Source organism: Peromyscus eremicus, chromosome 7 (assembly GCF_949786415.1).
Source record: "Peromyscus eremicus chromosome 7, PerEre_H2_v1, whole genome shotgun sequence".
Classification (NCBI taxonomy): Eukaryota; Metazoa; Chordata; class Mammalia; order Rodentia; family Cricetidae; genus Peromyscus; species Peromyscus eremicus.
In genome coordinates this window covers 39,076,408-39,094,146 of record NC_081422.1, presented here as the reverse complement: position 1 = coordinate 39,094,146, position 17,739 = coordinate 39,076,408, and the positions used below count along the sequence as shown (strand labels likewise).

The 17,739-nt window shown below is 54.1% G+C and overlaps 1 protein-coding gene across 5 annotated transcripts in view; it reads left to right on the top strand.

Annotated features, from left to right (window-relative positions):
- Positions 1–17,739, top strand: part of Phldb1 (pleckstrin homology like domain family B member 1) — a 46,065-nt gene that overhangs the window by 4,349 nt on the left and 23,977 nt on the right. For all 5 annotated transcript variants that reach the window (XM_059267727.1, XM_059267726.1, XM_059267725.1 and 2 more), the window contains exons 2-6: positions 1,151–1,231; positions 2,254–2,377; positions 3,733–3,903; positions 11,894–12,019; positions 13,611–14,962. In XM_059267727.1, the coding sequence (XP_059123710.1) occupies positions 1,172–1,231; positions 2,254–2,377; positions 3,733–3,903; positions 11,894–12,019; positions 13,611–14,962 (1,833 nt within the window). In that variant the 5' untranslated portion in view covers positions 1,151–1,171. The remainder of the gene's footprint in view (positions 1–1,150; positions 1,232–2,253; positions 2,378–3,732; positions 3,904–11,893; positions 12,020–13,610; positions 14,963–17,739) is intronic.

The window sequence follows — 17,739 nt, the reverse complement described above, 5'->3', positions numbered from 1 at the left end:
AAAATCATAAACCTGGGAACGAGGAGGGGGTAGTGGGGTGGTCAGGGGCCCAGACTTCAAAGTTACACAGCTCTCAGTAGGTGCCATTCCCAGAGTGCTTTGCACGAGGTGCAGCATAGTATACTACTTGGTCTTCAAATACTTTATAAAAATGTAACTGACAGATCTATCGAGGTGTAATAGATAGGCAGGGGATTCAAGTCTGGGTTCTGGACTCTGCCAGTGAAGAGCCCAGAGTCTTCGACACCTGGTACTGAGATTTCATAGCTAATTATATGAAGAGAGGTAGCTTTCTATGAAAGAAAAGTGCAGGAGCTGAGACATACAGACATGACAGGAATGTCTGGGTTTCTCCTCTCTGTCTCCTTTAAGAAAACATCCTATTAAGACCCTTGGGGAAAAAGACAAAGGGAGAGGAGGACGAGGAAAGGTTGGGGGAGGGGTTGCACTCAGATCAGCCCTGATACCCACCTGGCTGGTCTCCCGCTGTCAGTGTCCTTGGAGGGGCTCCCTTGGACTTTGTTCTTCTCTTGGTAGGCCCTGCCTGCTCTGTTTAAGGCTCCAGATGGCTGGGGGATAGGGTGGCAGGTGTCCTCTGCGGCTAAGTCCCAGGATCTGGGAATTATAGAGCAAGAAAACGCAGAAGTGTGGGTTAGATCTATAGGGCTGTTTGTGCTTGTGGTCGCAAGGATCAGGACTGGCGTGGTGTAGTGTCCATGTGCTGTAGCTGGGAACTGAATGTAGGCAGAGGATGTGTTCCCTCTGTTCCCTCCTCCCCCAAGCTCCTTAGCTTTTCTCCACCTTTCCTATATGTGTGTGTACTGGGGATAACAGTGGCTGGTGCTGGCTTTGCCCTGAGAACCCTGCCACAAGAACCCATTTCTTGGACTGGAGAGATGGCTCAGAGGTTAAGAGCACTGACTGTTCTTCCAGGGAACCTGGGGTTCAATTCCCCAGCACTCACATGGCAGCTCAAAACTGTCTGTAACTCCCATTCCAGGGGATAACACTCATGTCCCATTCCAGGGGATAACACTCATGGCAAAACACCAACGAGAAAAATTAATTAAAAGAAAAAAGTTAAAGAACCCATTTCTCTCCTTTTTCATCCCTTACCTTCCCACTTACCTGCTTTTTACTATGTTCCCAGGAGCCCTAGAAGCCCAGGACCATGGACACTCTCAGCAGGAACCAGCTAGGCCCTGCATGTAAGACCGAGGCTGTGGTGCAGGTACGTGGGCTGGGGCCATAGGCTGAGGGTTCCTGGTGCCGGGCGGTGGTGGCACATGCCTTTAATCCCAGCACTTGGGAGGCAGAGCCAGGCAGATCTCTGTAAGTTCGAGGCCAGCCTGGTCTACAGAGTGAGATCCAGGACAGGAACCAAAACTACACAGAGAAACCCTGTCTCGAAAAACCAAAAAAAAAAAAAAAAAAAAAAAAAAAAGAGGGCTCCTGGTGAGGGTGGGTTCAGATCTTTTCTTTTTAAGTTTTATTTTTATTTTGAATTATGTTTATGTGTGAGGGAATATGCATGTGAAGTCCAAGGAGGGCAGGGGACTCGGATACCTCTGGGGCTGGAATGATAGGAACCTTCTGATGTGCATGCTGAGAACTGAACTGGGGTCCTCTGCAAGAGTAGAACACACTTAAACCATTGCATCATTTCTCCAGCCTTGGGTTCATCTCTTTTACCCATCGGTCGTCCAAGTCCACGGATGAGAGCAGCAGTATTTTGCCTGCCGCCCATCCCTAATTGCAAGCCTCTTACCAGCTCAGTGTTGATCCGCGTCAGGTTAATTGGTTCAGCCCGAAACACCTCTGTGAAAGTCTGAAATCGGTTTACAGAGTCCCTCTGGCCGGATCACTCTCCTGGTTCGTGCATCACCCTCCCTTGTAGTTCAGTTTAGCCACGACCAAGCCTGCTAGGAGCTAGACTGGCCCTCCTCTACTGAGTCCCCTCCTACTAGCTGCAGTGCCCCCCCTCCTTGTTTCTGTTTTCATAAACAAAAGGGGCAGTTGAGCCTGGGCTTGAGATAAATCCAGTGGGACGAGCTCTCGTGGCCCAGATTCGGATGTAATTAGAACTTAGTGCAGTAATGCTCGGCGTAAGATTTTTGTGCTGACTTTGACCCACCTCAAGAGTCTTTCGGAGCAGGCCAGGGGCTGGAGTGCGTGTGGGTGGAACTGGGAGTAGAGTGCTCAGGTCCTGGCCTGGAGTCTCTAAGCCTCACCTTCCACCCACTTTACCTGCAGAAAGGTCCACTGGACCTGATTGAGACAGGCAAAGGACTCAAGGTGCAGACGGACAAACCTCATCTGGTGAGCCTGGGCAGCGGCAGGCTCAGCACTGCCATCACGCTCCTGCCGCTGGAGGAAGGTAAGCTAAGAGCTGGCGGGGCATGGCGTCTGCCCTCTCCATCACGGAAGGCATTCCTGCCCTGGAGGCTGTACGTGTGGGGACCCTTGTGCCTTGTGCAAGCCAAGCTTGCCTCGTCTCTGCCTCCTTGACTGTCTGCCTTCTTTGGCAGGTAAACTGGCTTTTAGTAACCTGTGGGGGTCAAGAAGTGAGCCGCCACCCCTGACCTTGCTCCAGGATGATGCCTGGCATGGGAGACAACAATGTGGAACATGAGAAAATGGGAACCGAGGGCACATATCCTGAGAGGAGGCCCTGGCACGGCTTTTGCCTGCCCTTCTCCCTTCCTGGCGGCACCTGTTGCCTGGGTGATGCTGCATTCCCCACATTCTCCAAATGCCAGTCCCGGGGGCTCTACCAGGGAGGGATGGAGGGGAGAGGCCACACTGGAGAGAGAGAGAGAGAGAGAGAGAGAGAGAGAGAGAGAGAGAGAGAGAGAGAGAGAACAAGAACGGGAGAGAGGAGGTCTTTGGTAACAGAAGGACTAGAGAGAAGGGGGCATTTCTAAGAAGACAGGATGTAGCAGGAATCTTAAAAGTTCTTATTAATAAAATCAAACCTGAGCCAGGTATTGGGTTGAACTGGAAGATCAGAGAACCAGAACAAGCCACAGGTACCTCACCTCACCGGATCCTCAGCTGGTCTTGTTTCCTCAGACTGGAAGCCTCTGTGTCCTCATATCCGAATGGCTCTCAGCTGAACTGTGCTGCTAGAAGCCTAAAAGCTTAACCAGCCAAATGCTTCTAGTTTCTGGTCCTCACGCCTTATATATCTTTCTGCCTTCTACCATCACTCCCTGGGATTAAAGGCGTGTGTCACCATGCCTGGCTGTTTCCAACGTGGCCTTGAACTCACAGAGATCCAGAGGGATTTCTACCTCTGGAGTGCTAGGATTAAAGGCATGTGCCACCATTGCCTATCCTCTATGTTTAATATTGTGGCTGTTCTGTCTCTGACCCCAGATAAGTTTATTAGGGTGCACAATATTTTGGGGAACACAATACCACCACAACAGGAGAGTAGGAAAGAGGAGAAAAAGGGAGACAGGGGAACAGATGGAGGTTCCCCTTCTCTGCTGCTGAGGTGTCTGAGTTCTTTGGCCCCTCTATGGATCATCCCACCCAGACACAGAGTTTTCGCACTTGGGAGGAGTTTCTACCACTTACTGGCTCCAGCGAGGACGTACTAGGGATAGCCAGACCAGGGCAGAGTCTCAACACAAGTAGGAGATAGAAATACATTTCCACAGGGGCCCCATTGCCGTCTCCTTGACTTCTTAGCCTGAGTGACCATTCTGACTCCGTTTGTGTCTCCAGGGAGGACAGTGATTGGCTCCGCAGCCAGGGATATCTCGCTGCAGGGTCCAGGCCTGGCTCCAGAGCACTGCTACATCGAGAATCTGAGGGGCACTCTCACCCTGTACCCTTGCGGCAACACCTGCACTATCGATGGGCTCCCTGTTCGGCAGCCTACCCGGCTCACTCAGGGTAAGGTTTGATATCTCCACACCAACAAGGGGGTCTCTGTTTCATAGCTTGTGCATGTTAGGTAAGTGGGGAAGCCTGCTGCAGTGGTTCCTGTGTCAGCCGGATGACTAGCTGTACTAGTTCAGTGTCGATGTCAGAAGTCTTGAAGCGCACCCCACCCCACCCCACCCCAGCATCCAGACTTTCCTAGACCTCTTTTATTTTTCCCTCACTCTTCACACACTACATGGAGAGAAGAGGTTTTAATTCCTGCTGTCGGGGCCTGGATATAGTGTGGCCTTTAATTGTAAGGAAGGACTAGTGGAGCAGCAGTGAGGAAGGACCAGAGGTGTCCGGTGATGTCAAGAGGAAGTTGTTTTGAGATGCCTTAGAGGATGAAATCTCCCGAGGGGATGGGGCAAGGGCAGACTCTGGTGGAAAAATCTGAGGACGTGCCTGTTCCTGCTGCACAGTAGCTTGGGGTCATGGATGTGGCTACTCCTTTGTTTCCTAAGGCACCTGGCTGCTCTGTTGGGAAGGGAGGCCCTGGTGTGTAAAGTCTCCTAATTACCATGGTTCCTAGGCAGGTAAGGGCCGGCTAGGCAGTACTTTGAATAGGCCAGATATATTCTCCTTGGAAATAGGCACTAAGCATCATTAGGTCATTTGTGAGTTGTATTTTATTTATTTGTTTATTTATTTTTGGTTTTTCAAGACAGGGTTTCTCTGTGTATTTCTGGCTGTCCTGGAACTCACTCTGTAGACCAGGCTGGCCTGAGATTCACAGAGATCCACCAGCCCCTGCCTCCTGGGTGCTGGGATTAAAGGTGTGTTCCACCACACCCCGCCATTTGTGAGCCTTTTTATTAAGGGACTTAGATGTGTGTGATGGCACACAGCTTTAATCCCAGCACTCCGGCGGCAGAAGCAGGAGGATCTCTGTGAATCAGGTTCTTATAAGTAAGGATGGAGGCTTGGTGTTGAACCTGGCTCTAAGCAGAAGCCCACTGGCTAGAAGCCCCTTTACAGGGGAAGTCTCACCCACTCCACTGTTACCCAAGCTCCGTGGGGGTCTTCAGGGCCACTTTCTTTGCCTCTGGCGTAGGAGTTAACTAGGCCCCGCTCACCCCTTCTGCTCCCAATGTGTGGTTGGCAGACCATGGATAACATGTTTCCTGGAGGCCAGTCCCCCAGTGGCTGGGGGCATACCTGTCTTCTGCTGGGGTTCAGGGTCTCTCACTCTGAGCGAGAGGAGTCCTCACAAGCTGCAGCTTTGGCTGTGATGCTGTCCCGTCCCTGGCAGTCCTGTTCAGGGTCAGGGAGAGCATCTGCTCCAGGATTCAGGGATATGTCAGTGAGACACAGAGCATCAAAGGAAGAAACGGGGCAAATTCTGAGACCTCCTGGCCCCTGTCTTACACTCCCCAAGGCCATCATTTCCCTGGAGTAAAAGCATTCTTGCCCTATGGATAGCGAATGGGGTGGACACATTAATGCCGTGGTCCATCTTCCTAGGGCATCATTTAGCTCTTGGGAAGAGAGAGGGACTAAGGCCACGGTGGGATTCTTAAGCATTTCCTGTGGCCCTAGTGACCCCACTTTCCTGAGGCCAGAAGCCCATCTTGCCAAGTATATACCCTCCTACTCTCTTCTGACCCTAAACTCCCCCCCCCCCCCCAACCCAGTCTTCTTGTCTGGGCTCGCCTGTTTCTGAAGCTTGGCAGGGTAGGCGGAGACACAAAGGAATGGGTGTTCTTCCTAGCCCCCCGCCCCCCTTGGCTTCGAGGAGCTGAGGGTTTCCTTGTCTCATCGCTGGAGCAAGGCACCAAGCCCAGCCCTGCCTGGCCCCAGTCCGGACATTCTTGGGAGTGCGTTTCCTTGGTTACTGGGTGGTGCGGGGGTGCATGTGCTATCTCTGTGTGTCTGGGTAACTGGACTGTGTTTATGTATCTCCGGATATGTTTGTGTCTCTGGGCTTGTGTGTTTTGGTGTTTATTTGCGTCTTTCCTTGTGTTTACAGACCAGTGTATTCAAATGGGTGGTGGGTGAACTCAGATGGCACTGAAATGTCTATGTGCGTATTTCTGTGTTGTCTGTGAGAACTCCGTGGCATGGCATGTGTACAAGAAGATCACAGAGGCCTGGGAGTGTAGCTCAGTGGTAGAGCACTTATCTAGCAGCACAAGGCCCTGGGTTCAGCATGTACACACACATACACACACACTTTTTTTCCGGGCATATTGTCTATCTACTCTGTCCTTATACGGGGGTATCTTCTTTGAGAGGTAAAAGGACATCTTGGGAATAACAAGAAGCCTTCTTTCGTTGGGCCAGGCCCTAGAAGAAACATCATTCTGGGCACTATGCCCAGCCATAGGCAGCTTGGAATGGCGTGCTTCATGGCAAGCAGAGATGGTAGTGACAGGCTCTTCTAGTCAGGAGTATGCTTGGGCCAGGGGAGGGGGAGGAGACCAGAAAACAGATGGCAACCTTTAGCCTAGAGAAATGAACATGTGAGGGAGCCACCCCTGTACCCAGGCATCTTGGCACATTCCATGCTGCCCTCTTCTCTACAGAGCAAGGGGTGGAGCTGGGAGAGGGACCAAGGAAATGAGGCGGAGGCATCTCAATCTGGGGTCTAGGCTGCTCCACCCTAGGACCACAGCACCAAACCACATGAAAGATTTGGGAGGGGAGTAAGGAAGAGAGATTCCAGAGAGCCACACAGCTCAGGGCCTGGGCTGTCTAGACAGTAGGTTCCCCCATCGACTCCCACCAGGAGCTGCCACTGTCTTAAATCCTCCCATCGGTGGGAAGGAGCTCCGGGATAGCCAGGATTCCTGGGGCGCCAGCTGCCATCCTGTGATCCAGGGCTTCAGGCTCACCCTCTTCCTCCAGTTATGTTATTCCTTCCGTGAACTGGGCAGGGAGCCTCCACGCTCTCTGTTAGGACTGATAACGATCTTTACTAGGGAAACTCAAGGGAAGGAGAGCAGGAGTGAAGGCTGGGAGCTCCCAGCTCCTTGTGCCTGCCCCTTGCACCCTTTCTCACTGGCAGCCTAGCCCCGGCTGCCTGGGTCTGTCCAGCTGGCCATCACAGTTTCCAGACGGGTGACTCACTCTTCCTGGGGAGTCTGTTTCTAACGCCTTCCTTCATTTTACGTTTGACCCTACATGGTTCTTCTTCTTTTTTTTTTTTCTTCAGAAGGGAAATAAGTTTCCTGTGTACCTGTGAGTGTGTTGGTGTGTGTTTGCACGTGGGCATGTATAGTATGTCAGTGAGTGAGTGAGTGGGTGCAGCAGTGACCTATTCAACAAGAATGGAAAATTCTCTCCTTATTTCTCTAAGGAAGCTGGCTTTTTATTTCAGAGTCCCCCCAGGGGCTGATTTGAAAGGCTGGCTCTGCTCAAATAAGTCTGTAACTAAGAGGGGAGAGGGCTGGGGATGTGGAAATGTGACAATAACTGTGTGTGATAGAGCGTGTATAATGTGGGTGTTTGTTTGGCTCAGTGTGCGCCTGGCTGAGGGGGTGTCAGTGTGACTGGGCAGTGTTGGTGTGTATTGGAGATGACAGTTGGAACTTCCCGGGCCGCTAAGTACACAGTGTGTCTGAGTTGTCTTGTGAGGGTCTGGCGTACAGGACCAGGTCTCTAGGTTAAAAGTAACTCCCTGGGGCCCCAGCGAGGTGGTATGTACCAGTCTGGTTCATAATGTTTGTTTGCTTGACCGTGGGGGCTCCAGACAGCAAGGGTCTTTAAATTTAAAAATATATATCATTTTATGTATATGAATGTTTTGCCTACATGTATGTCTGTATACCATATGTGTGCCTAGTGTCCACAGAATGCCCAGAAGAGGGAGGTGGATCCCCTGGAACTAGAGTTACAGTTATAAAGTGCTGTGTGGGTGCTGGGAATTGAACCCAGGTCCTCTAGGAGAACAGCCAGTGCTCCTAAACACTGAACCATCTTTTCAGCCCCAGAAAGGCCTGTCTGTCTGTCTGTCTATCTCTCTCTCCTGGTTTTTCGAAAGAGGGCTTCTTTGTGTAGTTTTGGCGGTCCTCGAACTAACTCTGTAGACCAGGCTGGCCTCAAACTCACAGTGATCCTCCTGTCTCTGCCTCCCGAGTGCTGAGATTAAAGACGCCCACTACTACCTCCCAGAAAGGGGTCTTAATATGGGCACAGCCCTTTGCTGCAGCTACCACATAAGAAAAAGGAGGGCTGGCCTGTGGGCTGGCTCTGGAGAAGGATACCATGCAGCCTGGGTCAATGGGGGTGAGCCCTGGTGGGTGAGGGCCAGAAGAAAAAGCAGCTAGGTGGTGACAGGAGCTGAGATGAGTGTTGCTTGCATTGCACAGAACACTGCCTTGGCCTGAACATTCAATCCAGGGTGACCTTGTCACACAGTGTTGGACTGAGGGTCATAGCTGACCCTAGTGACCATAGCTGGACCCCATGGGGGATTCCTACTCTTTTCTCCCTCCTCTATGGAGTCCTAAAGTGTCTTCTGCTGTCACTGAGGCCATCCTCCGCATTCAGTGGATAAGGAATCCAAGGCCACCAGGCCAGAAGTTGTGACTGCCCCAAGGTGACACTGGCCCCCAGCCATGCATGGGCTTCAGTCACAGGCTTCCTACTCTAGGTGAGACAGAGCCTAGGATCACTCCGACCTCTGGCTCTCCATCTTCTGGCCTCTGTTTACCTCTCAACTTAACTTCCAGCGTCATCTTCCTGGGAACCTCTCCTGCCTGTCCCACTATCCCTCCAGCCCCAAGCGCGGATTCCCCAGCCCGCCGCCTGGTGGCATCCTCCCTCCCACCCCGCCCACTCCATCCAGCTCCACACTCTTCTCCTCCATCACTTCCTCTTCCCCTCCTCCTCGCCTTTGTCCCTCCCTCTCTGGCTCCCTTCCCCCGCCACTGGTGGCCGGCCCGCCCCTCCCCGGGCATTGGCGGCTGCTCGCTGCCTGGCTGCTAGCACCGCGCCTGGAGCCGGCGGCGCGGGAGGTCGGCCCGCCCGCTCAAAGGCCCAGGGCAGGCGGGCGACCTGCAGGGCCCGGGCTAGTGGGAGAGCCAACGGTCTGGAGGTCCGGGTTCAGCGGTGAGTCCTCAGCCCGGCCAGCCACTGCCCCAGGCAACCGGGCGTAGACGCTCCGGCTGGGAGGGGCGTCCTGGGAAGGGTGGACGCAACGAAGAGAATGGGGTCCTCGCCCCTCTTTGGGAGCCTGAGGCTGTGAGCCTGACGGTGGTTGTGCTCAGAACGTCTTTGAGTGGGGGTCCGAGTTATTGAGTGGCTGTGCAGACCCCATCTTGCCCACCACTGGGGAAGCAGTCTGCTCCATGGGACCCGCCTCCGGAGCCTGTTGAGGGGTCCTGCTTAGGTTGAGGGAGCCTGTGCTATGACTAAAAGCGTCTCCGATGGGAAGAGCCACGGTCTTTCTCCCATTCTCCCATCACCCAACTTCCCTTTGGCCAGTCCATTCTATTTGTGTGGCCAGCCGGGCAGTGGCTGTCGCTCCGAGTGTGCAGCATGTCTGCCCATATGGCCGTGAGCCTGTATGGTGTCTGAGTGTCCGTGTGTGAGTCTGCGTGGGGTGTTTCCCTTCTGCATCTCACAAACGGGATCCACCCTCTCCTTTGCCCAGTGTTTTCCCTCCAGATGTGCAGCTCCTCCACCCACCTGTACACCGCTGGACCCTGAGTCCTTCTAGGCAGGGAGGACAAAGCAGGGACTTTGACTCTGGTTGGATGGTCAGGGTTTCCTGGGGTTCTGGAGAGAGCTAGTCCTGGGGATGTGGGGTCTGAGCAGAGAGGGGCTTCCTAACACAGACGGGCTATTCAGGTTGCTGGGGGCAGGAGGTGCCAGTGCTGGAGCAATGCCTGGGGCCCCTGAGTACAAATAGTAAGTTAATTTGGGCCAGAGCTCCTCTGGTCTCTGTTCCGCTGCCCTCCTGCCCACTCTATTAATACAGCGCCAGTGCCTGGCACCACTATTTATAGCCCAGAGCAACATGGCCACACCCCCTGTGGGGGGCAGGGCAGCGCAGTGACTCCAGGCTGCAGGTGCCAGGGTAGAGGGTCCCTAGCTACCCAGTGCTCCTTGGGTGGCTCTGGCACTGTTTGGATAGACTCCACCTGCTGCCCAGTTTAGACTGTGTGGTCAGCCACAGCCCCTTGCCCCCATCGCCCTCGAGTTGAGTGAATCTGTCTAGACCCTTAAAACTCATCATTAATTAGACTGTTAAATATTTGCCTGAAAGGGGAGGGGCGACTGGCTTTTTCTGAAACAGCTGTAGTTGTAATTAGGTGGATGGCTTGGGTGACTATTATTTATGCCAGTTATGATTACTATGGGATTAGCTCCTCTGATTGGTGGCTTGGCAGGGCAGGCTTTCCCTGTTCTCTCAACCACCCATCAGCCTTTAGAACTGATGGTGCCGTCTGCCTGGGAGGGCCTGTGGGTGTGCCAAAGTAGTGGGTGGCTTTGTCCGCTATAGTTTTCTGCTGTGGGTGGGCGTCTTAGACTGTCAGCCCCTCAATGTCCAGGGTCTCAGGATCAGGCCTCTGAGCTCAGTGGGGGAGGGGGGGTCCTGTCAAAGTACCCATTTGGCCTGGGATGTCCCTTGCCCTTGCAGCCTTCCCTGAGCTGAACTGCCTCAACGTCCTGGAATGCAGACTTCCCTGCCAGTCTTAGCCCGGACTGGCACGAAGCATGGGGCTCTAAGTAGCACCAGATTGGGTAGCCAGGAGGTTGGGGCTGGGAGTGTGGACAAATTGGAAGGCTAGGTTGTAGAGAGCCCTAGGGCTCTGGCACCTTCCAGTGCAGCGTCTTCTGCAGGAGCCTGGAAACACCTGGCATGGCCAGGAGGAGGAATCCTGCCAGCCAGGCTTAGGCGCTTGTGGGCACACCTGCTGCTGTGCACACTCCTGAGCCCCTGGCTACGTTTTCTGGCTCCCACATACCCACCTCCTTCTATGCACTCGTACTTCCTGGGCAGGACTGGGCTTGTGTCTCTTGCCTGGGAATGTGCTTGGCTCAAGCTAAGCCCAGTAACATAGAACTGGCTAGATTCTATGCCAGACCAAGAGACAGCTAGGGATGCTTTGTCCAAAAAAGTGAAGAGCTTGCTCCCTAGATGCTCAGAGAGGGTGGTAGCCCTCCTGAAGTCGCAGCATAGGAAGGAATTGGAGTAAATTCTGAGCCCCACCAGGGCACCTGACTGATCTGTGGTGTTTTACTTGTCACCATATCTGTTTGTGTGTGTGTGTGTGTGTGTGTGTGTGTGTGTGTGTGTGTGTGTGTGACTCTGGAAGATGCTGCCTCTCAGACTAACCCCTTTACCTAAGGGGCAGTTCAACAGATCACAGGGACACATTGGTGTTGGTTGGTTTTTTGTTGTTTTTGTTTTTGTTTTTTAGATTTATTTATTTTATGTGCAGTGTTTTGCTTGCCTGTGTGTAAGGGTACCACATGTATGCCTGGTGCCCTCAGACCTCAGAAGAAAGCATCACAGCCCTTGGAACTGGAGTTACCGGTTGGTTTTGAGCTACCTTGTAGGTGCTGGGAACCAAATCCCAGTCTTCCGCAGGAACAGCAAGTGCTCTTAACCCACTAGCCATCGTTCCAGCTCCTGAGTGTTTGTTTTTTCTGAAAACCTTTTTCTACTTCTAGAGAATTTTCACATGTACGGTCTTAATAACTCTAGGAGCTCTGCAGTATCAAGTGTCCCGTTTTTATGAGAGAACTAGCTTGGAGGTGGAGTGGCGTCACCTGAAGATTTCGTAGCTAGTGAGGAGCTAGCGGGAGGACTCTGATTTTGGGAACTTATCTGCCAGTGATCTTTCCTACTCTGACATTTGCTGTGGAGTTCATCAGTGGGTTCCATCGCAGGGAGAGGAGAGGCAGGTCAGATACGCTGTACGGACCGTGTGAGTGCAGGCGGGGAGCTGAGGGTAAGCGTGTTAGCGTTGTGGCTGGGGTGGCTTCTAAGGGATTGCTTTCTCTGCAGGCTGCATGTTGTGTCTGGGTCAGTCCACCTTCCTGCGCTTTAACCACCCCGCTGAAGCCAAGTGGATGAAGAGTATGATTCCAGCAGGGGGCCGGGCCCCAGGGCCCTCCTACAACCCTGGCTCTGGTAAGTATCCAGCTGGGACACGAGGCTGGGTAAGTGGCACCCCTTGGACATGTGTCCTTGCCCATTCTAACTACTCTTGGAGGGTTAGGGCAGGACAATACCAATGGTCTGGGCTCACTGCCACCTGCCATGGACTGGTGGAGAATGCTAGGCCATAGGGTCACTGGAAAAGATCCAAGACAGTGCTGTTTGGATCAAGCTGGGAAGTTATGTGCCTAATATATAAGATTCTGTTAGCCTGGAACCCTGCTGCCTTGGAAGATGCCACTCAGTGTCTGGGACTCTGGCCCTCTTGTGCTATCACCAGAGTGCGTCATTCAAGGGGACCTGGATATTATGATGAATCCTTAGTAGCCTCTGGGTCCCACCTGCTGGTGATCATGCCCGGTGGCACTACTCAACCCTCGGGCCACGCCATGCCAACCTACCGATGACTCAGAGAGCAGCTGCAGCTTGTGTGTGAATTATTGATCCTCAGAGGAGAATTGGTGATTGTTCTAGGAATCAACACAGGCCTCTCAGCCAGCTGCCTGGGGGGGGGGGGGAGTACAGATGGGGAAGCCAGCAGTGTGTGTGTGCCACCCTAAGCTCTGCGGTGGCATTCAGATGGCTGTGGAACTAGAGGGGCCAATGCTGGGGCTGTGGCAGGGGACCGTGTGTGTCAGGTTCACTGGGTGGGATGATGGTTAGTGGCCTACAGAGTCTGGTGACTTCAGGAAAGGCAGGTGGTCACTGGAACACACGGCGACCCCGCTGACTAATTAGGACCCAAAGTCAGCCGTGTGAACCCATCATTTTCTCCACTCGCTACTCCTGTGTCTTTCAGTCCCCTGGGGGCTCGCTTGGTCCCCACCCCCGCCTGGTCATGTCACTCCTGTAGCTGTTTGGGTCTTGGTTCTGAGGAGTCTAAACTCCTGGTTGGTTGACAAGGGCTAGGGCCAGGCCCCAGCCAGCTCTTGCTGGTGTGGTTTAATGGAATAATTGGAGACACTAAGCTGTACCTCGAGGCTCCTCAGCCAGGCTTCCAGGAACAGGCCATTAGCAGATCCTTCTCCTGTGTTGGATTGGATAAGCTGGCATGGCTTTCACTGCTCATCCAGCCCTGGAGCCCCTGACCCCAGCCTCTGACTGTCGTGTTGAGAGGCTCTGGTGTCCTCTTAGACTAAGAAGCCCTGGAACTTCTGGCCAGCTCCATAGTAGGTCCGCGTTCTTTCGCAGTGAGCCCACTTGCTTTTCCTGAAAGAGAGGCAGAGAAAGTTGGGGACGCCAGGGCCAGGAGGACTGGTACTGTTGGGGTGAGTTAGAAACAGCTAGACTTAGAAGTAAGTACCTGGTATTGTTGCTGACTCTGTCCTGAGTCATTCGGAAGGTCCTCCCTATCATCTTCCTTTGTGGGAGGGGAACACGGGGCACGGGAGTTTGGCTAAGGTTGCAAAACAGGTCAGTGGCAGAGCAGGCTGGTGCCAGAACTCGGCTCCTCTGGCCCCACTGCCCTAGGATGAGGTTGGGTGGTACTTGCTTGCTTGTGCATGTGTGTGGCTCCCTAAAGCCAAAAACCCAGAGCTTGAGGCCTCTTCGCATTTCCCCTCAGCTGAATCAGAAAGCCTGATGAACGGGAACCACACGGCGCAGCCTGCAACCCGAGGACCTGCAGCCTGTGCCAGCCACAGTTCCCTGGTGAGCTCTATTGAGAAGGACCTGCAGGAAATCATGGACTCGTTGGTACTGGAGGAGCCTGGAGCTGCTGGCAAGAAGCCTGCAGCCACATCCCCACTGTCACCGATGGCTAATGGCGGGCGCTTCCTGTTGTCCCCTCCAACCAGCCCCGGCGCCATGTCTATGGGCTCCAGCTATGAGAACACCTCTCCAGCTTTCTCTCCGCTCTCCTCACCAGCCAGCAGTGGAAGCTGTGCCAGCCACTCACCCAGCGGGCAGGAGCCAGGACCTTCCGTGCCCCCACTGGTGCCTGCCCGTTCCTCCAGCTACCATTTGGCTCTGCAGCCCCCGCAGTCTCGTCCAAGTGTAACCCGTTCCTCTGAAAGTCCCCGGCTGGGCAGGAAAGGGGGTCACGAGAGACCTCCCAGCCCTGGTCTCCGGGGTCTTCTGACTGACGACAGTCCTGCAGCCACAGTCTTGGCTGAGGCCCGCAGAACCACTGAGAGCCCCCGACTGGGTGGGCAGTTGCCTGTGGTGGCTATCAGCCTGAGTGAATATCCACCTTCTGGTGCCCGCAGCCAACCCACCAGTATTCCTGGCAGCCCCAAATTCCAGCCTCCAGTTCCTGCTCCCCGCAACAAGATCGGCACACTCCAGGACCGCCCTCCCAGTCCTTTCCGGGAGCCTCCAGGCACAGAGCGAGTGTTAACGACCAGCCCCTCCCGACAACTGGTGGGCCGAACATTTTCAGATGGGTCAGCAACCCGTACGCTCCAGCCTCCTGAGAGTCCTCGCTTGGGCCGGCGAGGCCTGGACAGTATGCGAGAACTGCCCCCCTTGAGTCCTTCTCTGTCTCGAAGGGCTCTGTCCCCACTGCCAGCCCGGACTACCCCAGATCCCAAGCTAAGCAGGGAAGTGGCTGAGAGTCCCCGACCCCGGCGCTGGGCAGCCCATGGGACTTCCCCGGAGGACTTTTCCCTGACTCTGGGAGCACGGGGCCGCAGGACTCGGAGTCCCTCGCCTACACTCGGGGAGTCCCTGGCACCTCGCAAAGGGAGCTTCAGTGGCAGGCTGAGTCCAGCCTATAGTCTGGGCTCCCTTACTGGGGCTTCACCTCGTCAGAGCCCCCGTGCTCAGAGGAAGCTTTCTAGTGGGGATTTGCGGGTGCCTGTCTCAAGGGAGAGGAAAAACAGCATCACGGAGATCAGTGACAATGAGGACGATCTCTTGGAGTACCACCGACGGCAGCGCCAGGAGCGGCTGCGGGAGCAGGAGATGGAGAGACTGGTGAGCCGATGCCAGGGAGGCCGCCGCTGCCAGGGAGGCCGCCGCTGCCTGGGGCAGTGCATCTGCCAAGATAGGGGCAGGCCAGCTGGCCGAGCGGGAGAGGCTGTGCACAGGGCCTGGGCTTCTTCAGGATAAACAGTCAGGCTAAGTGACCAGTATCTCACGATCCTGGTACTGTGAAGAGGAACCTTCTTTGAAACCTCTGAGGCTTTTCACAGTTTTACTTACTTTTGTATGTGTGTGTGCATGCCTGTGCAGGGGTGTGTCTGTGCGTAGGCCAGAGGTTAGAGGATAGTGTCTTCCTCAGTGGCTCTTTATTTTTTTATTCATCTTTGTTGTTTTTCGAGACAGGGTTTCTCTGTGTAGCCTTGGCTGTCCTGGAACTCACTCTGTAGACCTGGCTGGCCTCGAACTCACAGAGATCCGCCTGCCTCTGCCTCCCGAGTGCTGGGATTAAAGGCATGTGCCACCTCCACCTGACTGTATGTGTCCCAGGCTGGCCTCGAACTCCAGATCCTCCTGCCTCTGTCTTCTGCAGCAAATCCTACTGGCCTGCACCACCAGAACTGGTGGCTTCCTGTTGTAAAGCATTTATTTATTGCCAGTGTGGGTGCATGGCATGGTGAGTGTGTGGAGGCCAGAGGACAATTTTTATAGTCATTTTTTCCTTTCACCTTTACATGGGTCCTAGGATTCAAACTCAGGTCATCAGGTCAGGCTTGCACAGCACCTTTATCTGGGGCTCGTGCTTTAGGAAAGCTCTCGCCCCCCACCCACCCACCCTTGCTTCTCTTTGGCCTCTCCGAGTGGGCATGAACCACTTACGCTGGCCCAGGTGGGTCCTCTAAGAGTATGGTACTAAGGAAGAGGAGAAAACAGGGTGGGCAGCCCCTGGCCTGCCTCTGTGATTGTATGTGTCTGTGTGCATAAATGTGGTGCTGCCGAGTCTGGGTGTGGTTCTGGGCATCTGTCCTAGAGATGGCATCTGAGCTGGGAGGGGGCTGGGATCCCCCCAGATAGCATAGGGAGCTCCAGGACTCCAGGGATATTGGCTGCTGTATATATGCTCGAAGCCCACATACAAGGACATGGATTCTCCCTTCCTTCTCTTGAGAGCAGAAGCCCAGGGTTTGGGGGGACACGGGTATCCTAGAATTGGTTTGAGGAGGACATTTGCCCGGAGAATGTGGGAAGCAGCTGGTCCTTTTGGAGTGAGGGTGTGGGGCAGCATACTTGGGGGGGCAGGACCCCTAGTCTTTCTTTGTTACATCTTCTTATCACTGTGATACTGTGGCTACCCTGGATCTTCGTCCTGAGAGGGACGATGAACCTGGCATAGCAATGCTGGGCCCAGCCTCCCCACCCCCATCCCCACACACAGGTACACACCTCACCACTAGCCCCAACCTGCCCCACCTGCCACTTTTAAGTCAGAGGCTGCCCGCCTGCCCGCCCGCACCCTGCCCCTCCTACCTTAGCCAGGCTGCTTATCTGGGTCCTAGGGCGGGGGTGAGGCATAGGCCCAACCTCCTGGGTGCTGAGGCTTGGTTCCTGGGTTTTTTGCCACACAACTTGGCAAGCAGCAGGAAGGAATCTGGGTAAGTGTTGTGAGGTGGGAAGTTGAGGCTCAAATGTAGGTGTTGTGAGCAATTTGATGTCAGAGACCCCAGAAACTCAGTCAGGATCTGGGCTTGAAAGTCAAGGCTGGGGGGGTTTATATTTATGTAGATGAGGAGGATAGAGACCAGGAACATGACTACCATTGTTCCCTCACCTCGTAGGCACCCGAGAGGTGACCATTTCTGCGTCAGGATTTAGTGAGAGAATAGACTGACAGACCATAGAGTACTTGCTCACACCTGGCTAGCTTATGTTGCCGGTAAGGAGCAAAGGGTTGGCTGCCCGAGTGACTTGGAGCTGAGGTGGGACAGAGAAGGACGACAGCGTCCTAGCTGCCTTTTCTCTGTGTGTCTGGACTGTCAGGTCCTGTGCCCTGTGGTCCGCTTTCCGGCCTTGTCTGTCTGCAGGTGCCCACCCAGCTGTATGTAGACTGTGTTTATCTGTGGGTGTGCAGGTCAGGGCTGGTGTCTTTGTGTGTACCTACCTGTTGTTAATGCTGATGTACCTCCTAGGGCACATGGTGTGTCTGTGTGTGCCTGTGTAGCAGAACTAGTGAATCAGTGTGCCCTTGTGCGGGAGGGAGCCTGTGGATGAACCTGTGTCAGCATGAGGACCCGGATGGCTCTGTGTCTCAGTGTGGTCTTCAGGCTGCTTATCCCTGTGTGTTCCCGTGTGTGTTTGGATGTGACCTTGTGTGACTATGAAGAAGCCCCATCCTAGGGTGGAAGGAAAGGGAAAGTAAACAGGACGATGGGAGGCGCCAGCCACGTGGACAGGTGGCATACTGCCTTGTTCTCTTGCCCACTTCTGAGGGGCCCTCTTGCCCTCCTCCTTCCACAAGAGTTTCTCATTCATTAATTAATTAATTTTGGTTTCCTGAGACAGGGTTTCTCTGTGTAGTCCTGACTGTCCTGGAACTAGATCTATAGACAGAGCTGTCCTCCGAACTCATGAAGATCCGCCTGCCTCTGCCTCCCGAGTGCTGGGATCAAAGGTGTGTGCCACCACTGCCTGGCTGAATTTTTCATTTTTTTTCTTTTTAAGTTAGTGTCTCACTAGTCTTTGGCTGGCTGGCCTGAATCTCACTATGTGGACCAGGCTGGCCTCAGATTCTGATGTGCCAGTCTCTGCCCTCCAGAGTGCTGGGACTAAAGGTG